General features: G+C 35.7%; 1 protein-coding gene across 1 annotated transcript in view; it reads right to left on the minus strand.

The window, feature by feature from the left end:
- The window catches only part of LOC128987558 (leucine-rich repeat serine/threonine-protein kinase 1), a 144,907-nt gene extending 128,701 nt beyond the window's left edge, over positions 1-16,206 (minus strand). Inside the window, exons 1-5 of the mRNA XM_054408466.1 lie at positions 16,067-16,206; positions 13,862-13,964; positions 9,767-9,923; positions 7,883-7,923; positions 5,060-5,225 (exon numbers count right to left, since the gene is read on the minus strand). Coding sequence (XP_054264441.1) covers positions 5,060-5,225; positions 7,883-7,923; positions 9,767-9,923; positions 13,862-13,918 — 421 coding nt within the window. The 5' untranslated portion in view covers positions 13,919-13,964; positions 16,067-16,206. The remainder of the gene's footprint in view (positions 1-5,059; positions 5,226-7,882; positions 7,924-9,766; positions 9,924-13,861; positions 13,965-16,066) is intronic.
- Positions 16,207-18,568: the final 2,362 nt, after the last annotated feature.

The raw sequence follows: 18,568 nt of genomic DNA on the forward strand, positions 1-18,568 counted from the left end.
CTATTTGCCTCATCACGGTGTACTGAAAGAAACCAGTAGTACAACGAAACTTCGTACAGTTTTTGATGGTAGTTGCAAAACCAGTACCGGTGTCTCACTAAATGATATTCTTTTAACCGGTCGCAAACTTCAAATTGACATTTGTGACATTTTGTTGAATTTTCGTTCGCATAATTATGTGTTCAGTTGCGATATAAGGAAAATGTATCGTTGCATTCAAGTTCATCCTGACCACCAGAAGTATCAGTTAATTCTATGGCGTGATCCAAAGACTCAAGAAATCTCCACATACAAATTAACGACAGTTACATACGGTCTTAGCAGTTCACCTTTCCATGCCATCAGAACGTTACATCAACTTGCTGACGACGAAGGAGGGTCCTTCCCAGCAGCAGCCAAAGTTTTACGGGAAAATACGTATGTGGATGACGTCATCTGTGGAGCTCATACTCTCAACGAAGCTAAAGAACTACGAGATCAGCTGATTGAATTTCTTGCACGTGGTGGTTTCGAGCTAAGAAAATGGACATCCAATTGCCCAGAACTACTCCAAGATTTGCCTCAAGATCATCTAGAAACACCAGTATTTTTGGAAGCCACTAATCACCCTCATTTTGCCATTCTTGGACTACATTGGTCACCCATTTCAGATTGTTTCACCTACAACTTAAGTCTCCCTGATGGTCCTCCTACAAAACGATCAGTGCTGAGCATTATAGCACGCATTTTCGACCCTACCGGATTTCTGTCACCCGTGACCATGTGGGCAAAAACCCTCATGCAAATACTCTGGTCACAGGGTATCCAATGGGATGACACTCTTCCAAATGAACTCGCCGAAAAATGGCACATTTTCGTTGATGAAACCTCTCGTTCTATTTCACTACCACATGTTCCTTACAACTCCATGGATTTTCAGATGCCTCCGAATTAGGATACTCAGCAGTCTTATACTTCCGCTGTGAGTTTTCAACTGGAGAAATCATCACTCGTCAGATTCTTGCAAAAACACGTGTAGCTCCTTTGAAACGTGTTACTCTACCCCGCTTGGAACTATGTGGTGCACACTTACTTGCAAAACTCACAACTTACTGTTGTACAATTTTCAAAGAAAAGATTGACCTTTCTCAAACTACATTGTGGTGTGATTCATCAGTAACCCTCACTTGGTTACACACCCCCTCATATCGACTTAAAACGTATGTTGCCAACAGAGTTGCTCAAGTCCAAGAATTGATCCCCTCTCACTCCTGGCGCTACGTTCCCTCAACAGACAACCCCGCTGATTGTGCGTCACGTGGTTTGCTTCCCACTCAACTCATTGATCATCCTCTATGGTGGAATGGCCCTCCATGGTTAACTCTTTCAAATGATCGTTGGCCAACTAATCGTTTCGCTCCCATCAACTTGCAAGACACTCAAGAATGTAAAACTACTCCTCTAAATGTCCTAGTTTCAACCCAACCTCCAGAATGGGATCTTCTCTCCAAGTACTCATCGTGGTCCAAACTACTTAGAGTAACAAGCTATGTCTTGCAGTTTATCCACAATGCACGTAGCTCTGACCGAAGACATGGGCATCTCACCGTCTCTGAACTTAAGAACTCAGAGCGTACCATCATCAAGTGTGTCCAAGCTACATGTTTTACGAATGAATTGACTCTACTTCTCAAAAACACACCCAGTACCTAATCTTCAACCCTTAGACCCTTTTCTGGATGCTTCCGGCATAATTCGTGTGGGAAGCCGGTTAAGAAGCTAACACGTAAATTCAAAGACAAACCTCCTGTAAATAGTTGTAAATAACATTCAGAATATTCTTTAGTGCTCCGTTTTTTGTAAAATTTGGTGTTCATTGTTATAAAACTATCGTTTTATGGAGGCCGGTATGTTCAGTAAAAGGCCAGCTGACCACATGAGCATATTAAAATAATCCCCACATGTCAACAACAATCCAATAATAAAATTTTAAAAAATGTAAACATTCCAAGGTAAACATTCTGGTTCAAGAAGTGCAATTTTTCTCTCTTGTAATATCGTTTCTTTGTGTAACATAATTCATTTCTCTCTCCTTTTATTTTGACTTATTTCATTTACCTTTTCCTTTTGTGTTCATTAAATAAACCTTTTTTAATTTGACTAAATTCTGTGTACCTACTGTGAGAACATTTGGACATTAATGAAACATATTATCTTCTCGACTAGAGCCAACATTCGACCAGATCTTCTTTCAAGACCTTAATAACGTCAAAGTGGTAACATAACTATAGTTCAGTGTTAAAAATTAAACCAAAAGTCCATTATTTTCTGTTGTCAAAATTAAATTAATAACCCATATACAGTCCACTTTATTATTTCTACAATAACCTTTTGATTACGCTACAACGACGATCTCGGTACTCTACTTTAGTACGTAAGAGCTCTCGAGTGTTCGTAGTCGTGGCTGGTGAGGAACTAACTTTCTTACTTGCCGTCTGAGGGTTCCTCGGTTCATCCCTCTCGCTCCCCTCTCTAACAAAGTAGGGGGCTCAGCTGTTCAGGAACGTCTGCTGTTTCTTAACCCGAAAAAAGCTAGCCGGCCGCCGTCGTCTGCAGCCGCTAACACTCGAGCTCGTTGTTGTTGTTGACTGTAGGTTATGTTGTGTTTGTTTCACACGACAATGAGTTTTAATTTCAAGTTGTCGGTTTATATTACTCACACCGCATTTCCTCACGTCTTTGAGACGGATTATTGGCCTAAGGCCATGATCTGCGGGTTTACTAAGTGTAGAAAGTTTCTTCAAAGTACCAAGCCGGGTTGAGCCCTAGCTTGCGAAACACATCACTGGTGAGTCAATAAGCTATAAAACACTGTATAAGGTTTATGCCACGCATATACAGTATTAATAACTCTCGTTCTACACTTATTTATTACCAAACACAACAGTGTATCATGCCTATAGTTACTAGTGATGTTATAACTAAGGTTAGCCTTCTAACCTATAACCTTAGTTAGGGCTGGTAGGCTATGCCTAGGGATAGGCTAGACCTAGGAGTAGGCTAGTTTGACCCCCCCTCAAAATAGGCACGTTACACTCTTGCACCCAGGCACAACACATCTATCTGGCATGATGCAGTAGCAATTTCAATGTCATTACTAATGATTAAGGGTAATATAAACGCGAATAAGTACGTCGGCACGCGACTCTTCCAGTCACTGTAATGGTAAAAGACGACCGAGCGCCAAGACCAAGATGAGACGTTGCTACTTTTTGCTCGCCGCGGCCTTGCATTAGAGGTGGCTGTGATATTACCCATGAAAAAACTAAAAAAGATTACCCTGATTACCCATTGTAAGTACATTCTACGTGGTTGATAATTTATAGATAAATCTTGGGAGCAAAAAAGATGTTGGCAAAAAATGTGAACACTTCAAAACCACGTGCTCATCCGCCACATGGTCTGCACATCGTTGGGTCTGCTGTGTTTGTTGCTGGTGTTTGGTGTTCCTAGTGTTTGGCGCTGCTGGTGTACCATGGAAGCGTTAATTGAAGAAGTTCGTAATCATCCTGTTATCTGGGATGACCCACTTGCTCCTTTTCGTAACCAAGTATAACAACATAAGGTCATCATCACTATCACTATCACTCTGTTCATTAACCCATGGCACAGAAAACCCAGGCTCACACCAAGGAACTTATGGATGAGACATACTGTATATACACAGGTAACAAATGCACTTAACATCAATACGCTAGAAACGAGTGAGGGTGTTACTTGTCTGACTGCAAACGAACAAGTGGACGTTTTGGTAGTTCCTGTAGCACGTCCAGTACGCCGGTGTGAAAAGGCCTTAAGGAAGTATGTTTAATCTATGGTATTACGTAATGTATGGAGTTCATGTTTTTGGTCTGAGATTTGAAACCACTGCGGCAGCATCAATGGCCATGGTTTTTTTGCTGGAATGCTCTGTGGGTTAATCAGATTGCTTTGTCTCTATCCCACAAACGTGAACTTACTATTAAATACATAAAATTAATAAGTGTTTAAGATGGCATTTTGTTAAGGCCAGAGCCAAGTAAATTCTTCCAAAAACTTGCAATAATAAAACTTTCATTGCATCGTGGAGTGGTATTAAAGAAATTATGCCTGATAGTTTTTTAATAACAATTTGAGGGAAAGTAACTTTACCCAAACCAACTTAGCGCCAAAATGCTAAATCTGGCCCTGGACACACACTGCATCGAACACATCAAGACATTATCAAATAGATGTCTCTAGATGTTTTTACAGTGTCTGGCAAAGGTCCATTCAAATTTAGTTTTATGAGAGACAAAACACCATAGAACAAAACCCAAGATCCCTTTACGCATACACTGCTTAACTTGTCAGTTGTACAACATCTTTAGATGCTTTCACTAGAATAGCTCGCTCCACTAGGTGAAAATTTTTGTGATACCTTATAGTAACTATAATTTCAGAATACGTAAAACTTCTTGGGATTTAAAAAAATCAAAAGTATATTATGTAAAATGTACATTCACGAAAAGATAAATAATTTTATATCTTTTTATAGCAATCTATAGAATTGTCTTAAATGTTATGATTTTTTCCACCACACTAAAAACATTAAGAAGCTGGATTCTGTATTCTTTGTACACGAGAAAGTCATTGTTTATAGAAAGCGACCGTCAGTAATTTCAGCTGGAGTACAGTAAAGACTAAAATCAGCTGGAGTTTGGTAAAGTCAGCTGAAGCACGGTAAAATCAGCTGGAGTACAGTAAATTTACTGATCACTCTAACATGTCTAACATGCACATGACACTTTTACAAAAATAGTATTGTTTGGGTTTCTTCATTTGTATCTGAAGGAGGTTACTCAAGAAATATTTAACAGATTTAGCCAGGAACATTGCACATTCACAAGTAAATATCGGAAAGATTTAGAAACGTTACTTTTTGGATAATCAGATTATCTGAAGTCTTAAGTATCGGGTCTACTGTATTATCGAGTTGACACACCTGTCGTACGATCTACTATGAGACTCACAAATCAATGTTCCAGACATCTGCACTCACCGGCCGCCTGTTTGAGGACCTGCATACACTCTGCATGTTCACCCTTCTCTGCAATGTCGAGGGGTGTCAGACCAGTAGAGTCCCGTGCTAGCATGTCTGCGTTGTGAGCCAGCAGCACCATCACGTTACCCACAAACCCATGCTCTGCGCTTACATGCAGTGCTGTCTGTCAACAAAAATACTACAATTTACAAGATCTGTTTTGGGAAATTAATAAACCTGACTCATTTTTTTCTCGATACCTAAATTTAATTATTCTACAAAGCAAGAAATTAAAATTACATATTAAATACATATTAAATACACGTTGTTAAATAAAATGAATTAAAAAAGGGTACTTAGTTTTTAATAATGCATTTATATAAATACATTATATTTAGGCTTAGGTACGTTGTACTTTTTCCTTTTTTTTGTACTTTTTTCTTTGACTGAATCATTAAATAAATAGAATTACCTTTGTCAATCAGCTCCTAGTAGTGTAACAAATGTTACAGTCGTTTCAGCAACTCTGTGCCATCATCAGTCGTTCCGCCTTTATGGTGTCATTAATAGACATAACATAAACTGTCACACGCGATATACACATATACATAAACGGGGGTTTTTTTTAAAGAAACAGGCCTGTTCTACACACATAATCACATTCGAGCAAGTAGCTGACTGGCGTCATACTTTCAGTGTTGTGTTGGCGGCATTATCATCTGTACTTTGCCCTCTTGGTCTTGTATCATTCCTATGATTTAAAATACTATTGAAAATTACGATAAAGAATATAAAATTGATCTTGGTTTACAACGATTATTGAGGTAGTTTCTTTGGTTTTCTATTATCTTGTTTGGCAAAAAAACTACTTGATTGAGTGCACCGATTGATTTACAAGTGAAAGTTGCAAAGTTCTTTTTCAGTTTTTTCCTGATAGGTTTTTATGTGCAGTGTGAGGGAATTAGAAATTTTGCAGCTAATAGGCCTATACGATGGTCTCTTACTGAATTGTGTGGTGAGGAGGATGGGAAGGCTGTAGTCTCTAGCTCCTCTAGTATGGTGTTGTGAAAATCCTGATTCCTAGGAGGATTTAGCTTGCTTGTTTACATTGCTACTTCATGAACATAGAGTGCTGGAATTGTTAAATCTTTGAGGGATTTAAAGGCTACAGCTTACTGAGGAATCGAGGCCAGAGAGTATCCTAAAAGTATTTTTCTGAGCCACCAGGATTTATTGAGGTTGTTGTCAGAGGTGCTACCTCAACAAATCAGCCTGTACCTAATGTGTGATTCCACCATGGCATATTACGCTGCCATAATAGCTGTTGTATAATAGCTGATTCTATTCCTTCAATCCACATCATCCTCTTTACTGTGTGTCTTCCCAATGAGAGCTTCCTGGTTAGTTCATGAATATGATTGGTCCATGACAGGTCAGCATAAATCCTCAAAGCAGTTTTGTGTTTGCTTAAACTAAAATATGTGGAGTTTCAGGATTTTTCCCATTTTCTGATAAAAATTTATCTGGGTTGTTTTAGAAGGATGTATAGTCGAATCATTTTAAAGTGAGCATTGGAGTGCCTTGCCAGTTAAATATAGTACTTTTACATGTAGAGTTTGTGGTGGCTTGTTTGGTAGTAAAAGAGTCGTGTCATCTGAATTTTTTATAATAATTTTTACATTGTTTTTGAGCTTTCAAAAATGCTAAGTTGAGAAAGAATTCACAAAAAAATTCCAATAAGGGGGGACAGAAATCTAGCAATGTCTACCTCTATAACGATTGCAAAAAATCATGAATGTTGGTCTGATCCTTTGTGACGCATAGCGACACGCTATATTTTATATAGTGTGTGCATTTCGCGAAGCCGGGCTGCATGACTATCTCGTTGCCTGCCGCGACTACATCAACGCTCTATCCCCACCTTCCTACTCTTGTTCTGTAGGATTCCTACTCTTGCCCGTCTTGGCTGATTTCCCTCTTCAACTTCGGCATCTTGAAACGAAACAAGAACCAATTTCTAGGACCGTGACCCGAAACTGATAAGTTACAATTAGTTTAGTTATGTAGATAGATATAAGTACCAATTATGGTTGGCTAAGTCAGGTAACAAGCGGGGAGCCTTTCTGGCTCACCCGACCATTGAAATGTAGGAAATCATAACTCAGTCGGTTGGTTGCCTTCTGCAACCAACCTTTTCAAACATGAAAAACTAAACCACATGTTCCCAGAATGTAGCTTAGCAATTATCAATCAAATTCATACATATTACCATTCAGTATTCAATTTACATATTATTTCACTCACTCATCAATATTAGTAAGTAATTATCCAAGTTCAGTTCATAGTTGGAAGGATAGGTTAATACTTAAATATTTAGTTCAATTAGTGCAAATCAAAACTGGATAGTCAAGTGTTCTGATCTGGGTAAAAGGTCTCCGTCCCTCTGGTCCCCAGCAATCTTCCTAATTTTATTGGTAGCAGATTCAGCACGCTTAAATTAAGTTTGGTCCAGACACACCTATTCCTAACCTATTAGCATTACCCTGTTTATTCCCTCCTGATTACCCGAATTCCCTTCCCGGTACCATACCATAACCCCCATAATTACCCCTACAAACGGCCCCCCGGCTAAAACTTAAAGATGACTAAGTGGTTGATGTAATACTGATATTAACAATTTAGGAAAGTATTATTAGAGTAGTTGTATTAGTTTTAGAATTTATTCAAAACAATGCAAGTTTTAGCAAATGTCAATTTTCACAGTGTGTTCTATATATACTAGTTTGTCGCATGCATTGTGTTTTGCTAAGGCCGTCTAGATATTTAATTATTTTTACTCACCCGACTATCACCTCTTGGTCCACATGGAATGTTTGGATTAGCTGAAAAGAGAAGTTAAAGATTATTTCCATTTTGTTGTAAATAAACATAAGTGCGTATACAGTTGCATTGGAGTTTAGCCAAATTTTATACCAAAATTACAATGAACTAATTTACAGTAACATATTATTAGGCTATAATTCAAACATAAATAATTTGTTAACTATCATTTGACCTTTCCATCAATGAAGCATCTAATATTTAAAAAATCATTCCAATATTTTAAAGTTAAAAAGATGCATAATATAGCCTCAGATACTCAATTTTCTTTATTGCATTGAGCTCTTTTAAGTTCCAAACATAACCTCTAACATCTGGGAACTTTACATCTCAAACTGTGTGTATAGCCCCGTGTACACGAGGCTAGTACTAGCAGCTAGTTGATTAGCGCTAGTAAATTTGCTCCGTGTAAACGGTCTACTAGCGTAAAAAATTACTAGCGCGCTAGCATTTTACTCGCTGCTAGTCGTTTTGAACATGTTTGATATTACTAGCGCTAATAAATGGAGGGGGTGGTCACGTGACCACTAGCGCTAGCGAACTAGCGCGGTACTAGCGGGGCATTTGCACTTCTGCTAGTGCTAATTGCCACTCGCCACACGCCGGTGATCAGTTTGTTGTTGTGTGTGTTGTTGTGGTAGAACAAACATGTATGTTGTGGCCAGTTTGTGTATTGTAAAGAAGAAAATTAATCTCCTGTTGCCAAATACCTCAGAGTTATTTGAAGTTTAGTTTTTGGCGTTATAGCCTCTCTCATAACAGTATAATTTTTCTTAATCAGTGGAGTGATTACTTCCAACAGCTCTTCAAACTTTAAAGCATCCATTCTCAAAAACTTAAAATACTCTGTAGGGTCTTCCAATGCCAGTTCTCTTAAAAGAGAATTGGACGCACCAAGAAGTTCTCGCCTCCTAATCCACTTTCGAACCCGCACAGATCGTCTCTTTTTATTAAGTTCATGTTCACACAACTCTTGTACACTAATTCTTAAAATTTGTCTCAAAACATTTCGATTTAAGGGAACAGAAAACATTTTGTGCTAAACTGAAATGACTATTGCGACCAATGAACACTTCACTTCTACATGACTAGCGTTAATAATAAGCGCTAATAACTAGCCACGTGTAGATGAGAATTTTCGCGCTAGTGTGCCCAGCTAGTGCTAGCAGCGAATACTAGCTGCTAGTAAACTAGCTACGTGTACACGGGGCTTATGAGAGCTTCTGGGCAGTTGTGAGACCTGGATTTAGCCTTGATCACGGCTTCAAGCTTCAACAATTCTTATTACTGTAGTTTTAAGTTTTTAGATTCTTTCTGTAGGGGATTCAGAGAATCAGCTATACAGATAGGTGGAGTTTGGATAGTTGGAGTTCTACTGTGTTGTACTAACTTTATTCACTTTATTTTACATAAAATATAAGAATATTATAAAAGAATATTTGCTAAGACATGCAACATGAGCAAAAAGATTCAGGAATTTTAGTAAATGGTTCTGGCTACAGAACTAGCTGACATTTGCCCTTGACAAAACTGCTATCTTATTGATTCTCTTAATCTTAAAATACACATAATTATTAATTAGGCCTATATATCTGCCTTGTCAGAGTAAAAATATAAAATATAATGTTATTGGAGAGGATAAAATCCTTCTTAAAAACTGTAAAGTGGTTTTTTAAATAATATACTTAAAAAGAGGTTAGTAGTAAAATGGAGCATGAAGTTCGAATTGGTCATCATATAAAATCATATCCACTAGAAAAGGACAAACAGGTCAAAAATATTTAAATTATCATATCTATTCTAATTTTCCTAATAAACTAAAAAAATTAAATATAAGTATCATACCTCCTGCTTGCAAGAGGACTCTCAAACAACGGGAATTTTCTGTAGTGGCTGCTGCATGTAAGGCTGTGCGTCCCCATGAGTCCTGGCTGTTAATGTGGACGGATTGATCTCCTCTCAATAAGTCCTCCAACAACTCCGCATTGTCCCACAGAGCTGCCTGCAACCCATCCAATCATCAGATATATACCTTGTCTAACAATAGTAACAACAATGAGTCCTGGCTGTTGATATGGAAAGATTAATCTCCTCTCAACAAGTCCTCCAACAACTCTGCATTGTCCCACAAAGCTGCCTGCAACCCATCCAATCATCAGATATATACCTTGTCTAACAACAGTAACAACAATGAGTCCTGGCTGTTGATATGGAAAGATTGATCTCCTCCCAACAAGTCCTCCAACAACTCCGCATTGTCCCACAGAGCTGCCTGCAACCCATCCAATCATCAGATATATACCTTGTCTAACAATAGTAACAATGAGTCCTGGCTGTTGATATGGAAAGATTGATCTCCTCTCAACAAGTCCTCCAACAACTCCACATTGTCCCACAGAGCTGCCTGCAACCCATCCAATCATCAGATATATATACCTTGTCTAACAATAGTAACAATGAGTCCTGGCTGTTGATGTGGAAAGATTGATCTCCTCTAAACAAGTCCTTCAACAATTCTGCATTGTCCCACAGAGCTGCCTGCAACCCATCCAATCATCAGATATATACCTTGTCTAACAATAGTAACAATGAGTCCTGGCTGTTGATATGGAAAGATTGATCTCCTCTAAACAAGTCCTCCAACAATTCTGCATTGTCCCACAGAGCTGCCTGCAACCCATCCAATCATATGTTATGATATTTTTATCACCTCTTAATGTGGTTTGGAAGGAAGGCATGGCTCGTGGGTGGTAACACAAAATTTAAAAAGTTTTTTTTTGTGTTGGATAACTTAAAGTGTCCCAAAATCAGTGTGGTTTATTTTTAGTAAAAAAATAACTGAGGTGTAATACATAACCAAAAGAACCAAATTATTTAATAACTAAATGAATATCAACTAGTTGAATATCAATAATTAATAAGTTCTGTTTGGATGAGGATGAGAGCCTAATAGGAAGATGTTGAGCTATTGCCTGTGACTATTGTCAGTGTGGAAACACAGCAAATCAACAAAAATAAAAACTACAGTAAAAGCTTATTCCAGTTGCAACAAGTGACTGGTGAAAGCTTTTTGATAATTATAAACAACAAACAGGGCTACCTTTGCACCTACATAATTTATTATTTAAAATGTTACATTTTTAGGGTAAATTTATCATCAATGTTGTACATTTGATTATTGAACGTTTGTTACCTTATAGCCTTTGTTCTTGTAGAAAGATGTTAAAATCCTCCAATATATTTTGCCTTAGTGTGTGGCATCATCAGGGAGACGAGAAGATCTATTTACACATTTTATATATAGTTTAAATGGTGAAAATAAATGTGTAAATAGATCTTCTCGTCTCCCTGATGATGCCACACACTGTGGCGAAATATATTGGAGGATTTTAACATCTTTCTACAAGAACAAAGGCTATAAGGTAACAAACGTTCAATAATCAAATATTCTAGTTCTTACCACTGGGAAATACATCAAATGTTGTACATTGTTTTGATTAGGCTACAGTTAAACATCACATACAGATTGCAGAGACAAGTAAGTATAATGAGAATGTATTTGAAAGAGAATTATAGCTTTAAGAAAGCCCAAAAACATGTTTTTTATAGAAACAAGCATTTTATATAAACAGTTTACAGGTGATGACCGTTACCCTGGTTCCTGGAACCCGATACAGGTTTGCTCATATTAATCAGCGGCACCCTTGCTGCTATGGTGAACTCTTCAGTCTAGGCTGATCTTACAAGTGTTGGAGATTACACCTCCGTGTATGATTAATCACAACATAATTTCACTGAATATCAAACTGTGTTATACCATAGAGCATCTGTGTAAATGTATTATATAAAATATGTTGTTTTTTTGTCAAATTTATAGGTTTTGGATATAAGCTTATTTGGGCGTTTAGCATAACCTGGATGTAGACTTAATCTCTATGTGCAAGCAATAATTTTCAAAACCAATCCAAGTAATTTAGGTTGATATTTAAAATAATATTCTTTCTTTTCTATTTAATCATTAGTAATTACATTTTAAATTAAAATGAATTAATATGAAATTCAGAAGAGTACTTAAACAGTTCTAATAAAAACCAAATATCAATAATAGTTTTCATCAGAGAATGATTAAAGCTCAGTCTCAATTTTTAACCAGACAAAAACTAGGTTTAATATGACTTACTTCATGGATCTGGAAATCATAAGCCATTCAAACAAGCTATTGTAGTAAAATAAAATAAAAAATACCACTGATTATTAAAACCTATGAGTTGGTTTTCATTGGTTTGTTTGACTGTTGCCTACCTGTTTGTTTCAACTAAACTGAATCTCATTAGACAAGTTGCCAACAGAGCTGGTCTGTAAACAAGGTCACGTGAGTCCGCAAGTTATCACTGTATTATCAACTATACTTATAAAAGGGGCACTCTCAGTGATTCATCTGAATGGTTCACCTAAAGAACCATCTGTAAGTAAACTAATGTTTCTAATTATTCATTTGATTTAATTTTAAAACCTGTTCCTTTAGAAAAGAATCCCTTCTAAACCTTATCATGATGCCAACTGTAATTGTTTTAGAGGAACTAATTTGTTCCTAATAATTGTGTAATAAAAATGCATTGCAAATTTACACACAAAAAAGACATAAAATGTGTATTTTATAATAATGAGATAAGTATTAAAAAACCCTGCTACAGCAATCCTGCAGACTAAGCGAATTTTCATTTGCTTGATTTGATTTTCACATTTTCAACATTAAATTTAACAAGTAGCTAGGTCTAGGTTTGTAGTTATAGAGAGGGTAATAGGCTAGTGTTTTTTTTTAAATAGTACCTAATAGCTTATAGTATAAATTAAATAAATTTGCCAAGTTTGATTAACAAATATATCCATAAACAAGTAAACTACAATAATTTAGTGATTAGGTACCCATAAGAATAACATAGGAATTTAAATTTTTTTTTTATTTTCTCCGTAGCCAACAACCGTACACAAACACTCCAAAATACTAAATTATTTGTTTTTTAAGATCTATAAGATAGTGTGAAGAAAAATTTAGAAATTTTATGTTTTAGAGTTTTGAAATAAAAAAAACCTCTTCTCCCATAAAACCCCGTTCCCATGGTCTGATCATGCTGGTTCTGGAACTTGTTCAAATAAATGTAAGTTTAGCCAACACGTTTGTGCGGTACCAAATTTCATCAAGATTGGATGATTTTTGCTTGAGTTATTGTGCTAACGGACATATATTTTTCAAACTTGTATATTAAGGCCAAATATATGAATTTGAACAGATGGTTTTTTTGGCCTCTGGAGACATAAAACTAAAAAGTAAATCGGTCCCGAGTCTAGGTCTTACAATGAAACCTACAGTAATAGTTTATTCCCTATATGGGAAATTCACTAATTGAGCTTAAATTCATAGTTTTTTGTGACACAGTATTGTTCTATTATTTTATACAGAAATGGCTGGAATGGCTGTGAGTTAATCACAGCGTACTTTCTAAAATAAATACAGAACTTAACTTCTTTTAATGGTAGTACAACAAACACTACCGATACAAAAAATAATAGTGTGAACGATGGGGAGTATGTTCTGTAATGGATATTGAATATCGTAAACAACTGAATACAGTAGGGTTTACTGGTTTTATCAGTAAGTATATCACTTTTAAGAAGCTCACATTTCCAGTTATTGTGCATTCACATGGTGTGTTTAGTATGAAATGGTCTTAATAAAAGTAGTAGGCTAGTCAAAAACTTAAGTGTAGGCCTATCTTAATTCAAGCCTATTGTATAAAGAGAAGGATTTTAGCTAAGCCAGAAAAGCCAAAAAACGTTCTTTGTTAATATTACAAAGGGCTTAAAGTAGCTGTTATCCATACAGTTGATTTATTCTATAATTGAAATTGTTAAGCTATTGTGAGAATTGTTGGTACAGACCTGATGTAGCAATCTACCAGGAAAGTCTTCCTCTTCAGGAGTTGACAAGTCCATCATGAAAGTCCAACTGGCCACTGGCCTCAAGCGACTGCCAATGGAGCTGCTGTGAAAATTAAACTTACGGTTAATAATGTTACACATACTCTCAGGAGTATGCATAAGATCAAATATTGATAGTTATATGTATTAGTTAGAACATTAAACTAAAGTTTTATCATGAAACCCCTATAAATATGTGACTGATGTTATAAGTGAGAAAGTTTGGATGTACCGGTATGGATAGATATTTGTGACAAGTAGGCTAAATGCAAAAAATACTGGTCGGATTGGGCTGAAATTTGGTGTTATGATAGCTCACATTCCCAATATAGACATATTCTTATCTCAAAAATCCTTTCGGGCTCCGCACCAGTGGATCTGGATTTTCCCATGTTAACCTTAGGAGTATTCATATTTTAAAGGAATAAAAGAATTTTGTCAGCCGTTTAAACCACACAAGTTGGTTCTATGATATCAAAATAGCATTATAAAGGTATTAAGGTTTACCACCATGGTGCAGCACTATTAATTTTTTTTATGAGAATTTCACTTTTTTTATTGTTTAGGTGCAATAGTAAAACATTAACGCTACATGGCAACTTAGGATGTGCTATACTATAGCATACCGTACATTAAAAGAACCAAACTGTCTTAAACCGTGTCCTCTCCCATTGCAAACGCAAAGCATAAGTATAACTGCAATACGCATTTTATACTTAAACGCCAACTCCTTACACAGGACGAGTAGGCCCTACTCAGCTAGTTCTCTATAAGAATAACTTGAGAATTTATAATTTAAACAGTTTATTTTATTTTCTCTGTAACCATTTGACACTGACAATAGTGCTTTACTAATACTAACTTAACCTAACTTATTTGTTTCTTTATGCTTTAGAAAATGGTTTGGACAAGATAGCAAAATTTATGTTATGTGGGTCTAAAATAGGAAAACCAACTGTTATCCCATCAAACCCTGTTCTCATAGTCCACTCTTGCTGGTTTGGAAACTCGTTAGAATAAACGTCACATGTTTACATGTTTTTATAACCAAATTACCGTACTTCAAAATCTGATGGTTTTTACTTAGGCTACCATGAGACCTACAGTAATAGCTTATTCCTTATATGGGAAATTCACTAAAAAATGAAAAAAAGTTTGACAATTAACTTAGAGGTGACGGTAGTGGTAATTGAATTTTGTCCCCAAAATTAATGGCAGGCGGATGTGTACCGGTTACTATTTTGTACAGTGTAAATTTTAAGGACCCAATTTTCCGTGTTCTCACTGTGTTGTGAACGCTAAGTTAAGCAAGGGTATTACAGCAATAAGCCCTTGACAAATATGTGTCAACCTCGAAGGACGGGTACTCTGCTAAAATATTTATGTTAAAATATTATGTTAAAATATTTATATTATGTTTTAAAGTACAGGTTAACTGTAAGAAAGGGCCATGTGGCCCTAACTTTGCCTGTATAAATAAATGATTTTTCATTTCATTTCATTTCATTTCTCTGCTAGTAAGTTAGGCTCCCTACTGTATATTTTGTGACAGAAGTGTACGTGACCTCTTGTATTTTTCAATTTGAAATTGTGCTGCCTAAGTCAGATGGTTGTCTGAACCTATGGTAAAGAAACCTCAACTGGAATAGCTGGAAATAGCCGATTTAAGATGTACCGGTAAGTTAAGATGCAACTTAGCCTAAAAATTGGTCCCTTCTAACTTACATAACTTATTAAAATGCATTGTGTATGAGCAAATCACTGAACTAAAACATGCCCTGCTCAATATTGGATCTAGTAGGCTACCGTTCAAGGATTGACTTTGATTGTGTACAAAAAATGTATATGACTCACTTAAATGTATTGGATCTGATGATGATTGGAGTGTAGGCCTACAATCAAAAATTACCTAAAACTATACAAAAAGACAAAGTTGTGATAGTGGTATCATACGAAAGATGGAGAAATAAAATAGTTAATGAATGTGAAATATCGAGGGATGCCTAAATTATAATTGTATCCTTATTGTTAGGTTAAAATTCATGTCTAACAGAAACAGGGCAACCGTTATAATAAATTATCACTGGAATACTGATGCAATTTTTTCTTTAATAATATAGTACTTACTAAATTAATTATAATTATAGTTATCATTATCAACTTTACCTGAACAGAATTTTATTTAAGTTAGAGCTTTCTCCTCCTGAGAAGTGATTTCATGGTTCGTTTGTTGTTGCAGCAGAGCAGACGGAAAACGAAACAACACTGGAATTGAATAAATTGAAAAACTAACCTCCAACGAAACATATGTTCGTTATACGGGTCCCGTTGCTCCAGTGTCAAAAACAGCTGAGCTGACTTGCCTATCAGGAACAGGAACTAGCACGCGCATGACGGAAGGAAAAAAACAAGCACATTTAATTCATGTATACTTTTTTGGGAGGCCTTCTTTTAGGCAACCTTTCACCTAGGTACCATTTCACTTAAATCACATATCAAGTTGGTAATCGGAAGATCCAAAGAATATATTGCCGATCGGAAGTTCCAAAATCGAAAGATCCAACGTTTATATTGCCGATCGGATCTTCCAAAATCGGAATTTCCAAAGGTTATTTAGCGGGTCGGAAGATCCAAAATCAAAAGATCCAAAGAAAATATTGCCGATCGGAAGTTCCAAAATCGTAAGATCCAAAAGTACAGTCATAACTAGAAGTACAAATTTATTTCTTAAAGTAAACTTATGAAATAGGCTGTCCTTTTCACTTTGGATCTTGCGATCGTATGTCGGGTCGGAATTTCCAAAACGCTACTAGTCAGATCAGAACATCCAAAATGCTAGAACTGTTGCGTCTCTAAGATTGAAGGCGATGAACGCCGTAACCAGCCGCGTTGCTAAGTCAGGGGAAAAGTTTAGACACTCGAGTTTAGATCTGTATAGAAAAGTAACCAAACTACTTATTTGGTGTGTGTATTTTTTGTCCAAAAACCATTTCAACATCATATTTAAGACGTATATTCAGACAATGTTTAAAAACAACATTTTAATTCGCTCTATGTTAGATAAATATTGTCACATAAATTAGCCATTAAGTATAACGGAGTTTTTAATTAATTTTAGTTTTGTTCTAATTTATATCACGTAAAGGCAATTAATAAAATACTGTTTGTATTTTATCAATGGAGTATCAAAATGCCCTTTGAAGCACTCTTTGTATAGTTTTACAATTCTCTTAGCGTATGTATTGGCCTTAAATATATGCTATGATAATTTTTTTTACATCTCCTTTTTAAAATTTAACCATCATGACAACAATATTATCAAACATAGATGGAATGAAATACTCCTAATAGAAGAGTTAATCTTCTGAGAATACTCTGAGTAGGCTAACATTTTATTTTTTGCTATTAGAACATAGAATTAAGTATTATGGAACAAATAGGTAGTTTACTTTGTGGTTTATACTGTATTTATCTGAAGTAACTTATCTTTTTATAAAGTAAAATATGTATCTAGATAACAGCCCAATTTGTTTAGGAAATCTTAATTTTCCTCATACAGTTTCTAACTCCCGTATTTGTCAAATACTGCTTGCCTCACTGTGGTATATATAGATTGCCTTCTAACAAGGCACCATAATTGCAGACGGCGTATATCGGTTGATGCCATGTTGATGTATGTAACTAAATCATAATCCCTGAATTTAAAATCTTAGATCGAAAGACTTAATGCTAGACTTTAAAGACTTTATGATTGAAAGATACCAATTCAATAATACAAGTCTTGAATTAACTCAATAATTCACTAACTCTTGACTCTAACTCTTGTTTGTGTCTGATACTAAATACATTAAAAAGTAGTATGCAAATTATTTGATTTGCATTTTATATTTATACGAAATTTTTTATATACTCAACAAATTTTTACCCTTCGTTCATTTGGGGTCTGAGGCATATCCCTAATCATTTCATGGCTTTTGTTTGATCAATGTCAATGTAAGGGTTATTAATTACTTAGCAAGTACCTTCGGCTTCACCTGCGATGGTATAACCATAAATATCATATAGCATAAGAAATGCTTTATGATATATACTTTTTTTTACGTAATTAAGTAAACTAGTGATCGTCCTGTGGTCGAAACTCGACCAAAAATAATTAATGTACAGACTTCTCTATTTTCTCCCCACACTGTAAATAAAACATGTGATTGGAATTTCTTCCATTTGTTTTGATTTTCTGTTTACATTTTGTTGTTATTTCGTCACCATCAAGGCAACCCATATGGTCCATGTTAATTTTTTGAAGTTTTCAAATTAATTTTTTGTGTTTATTTGTTAGCCTATTTTAACTTTTAAAGGCATTCTGCACATCTACAGGAAAATATCTTTCCAACAGTATGCGTAGATTTTCCCTGCGATGCACACGAGCTGAGAAAAAAGGTTTTAAAGAAACATGCTTGCATATTAATATATAGATTTGTTTGTGTAATCTTTTTGGATTTAGTTACTTCTTTAATTATGTTACGGTAATAATAATAATTATCCGTAATGGTTGTGCCAATGATGATGAGTAAGATATCATTATTGTGTACTGCCTCCCGTAAAATTAAAATACTCCCGCGTCAGTGAACCTGCAGAGAAACCAATTTTCCATTTACCTTGCTGTAATTC

Source organism: Macrosteles quadrilineatus, unplaced genomic scaffold (assembly GCF_028750875.1).
Source record: "Macrosteles quadrilineatus isolate MER2022 unplaced genomic scaffold, UCM_ALF_1.0 Scaffold_2__2_contigs__length_208266976, whole genome shotgun sequence".
Taxonomy (NCBI): domain Eukaryota; kingdom Metazoa; phylum Arthropoda; class Insecta; order Hemiptera; family Cicadellidae; genus Macrosteles; species Macrosteles quadrilineatus.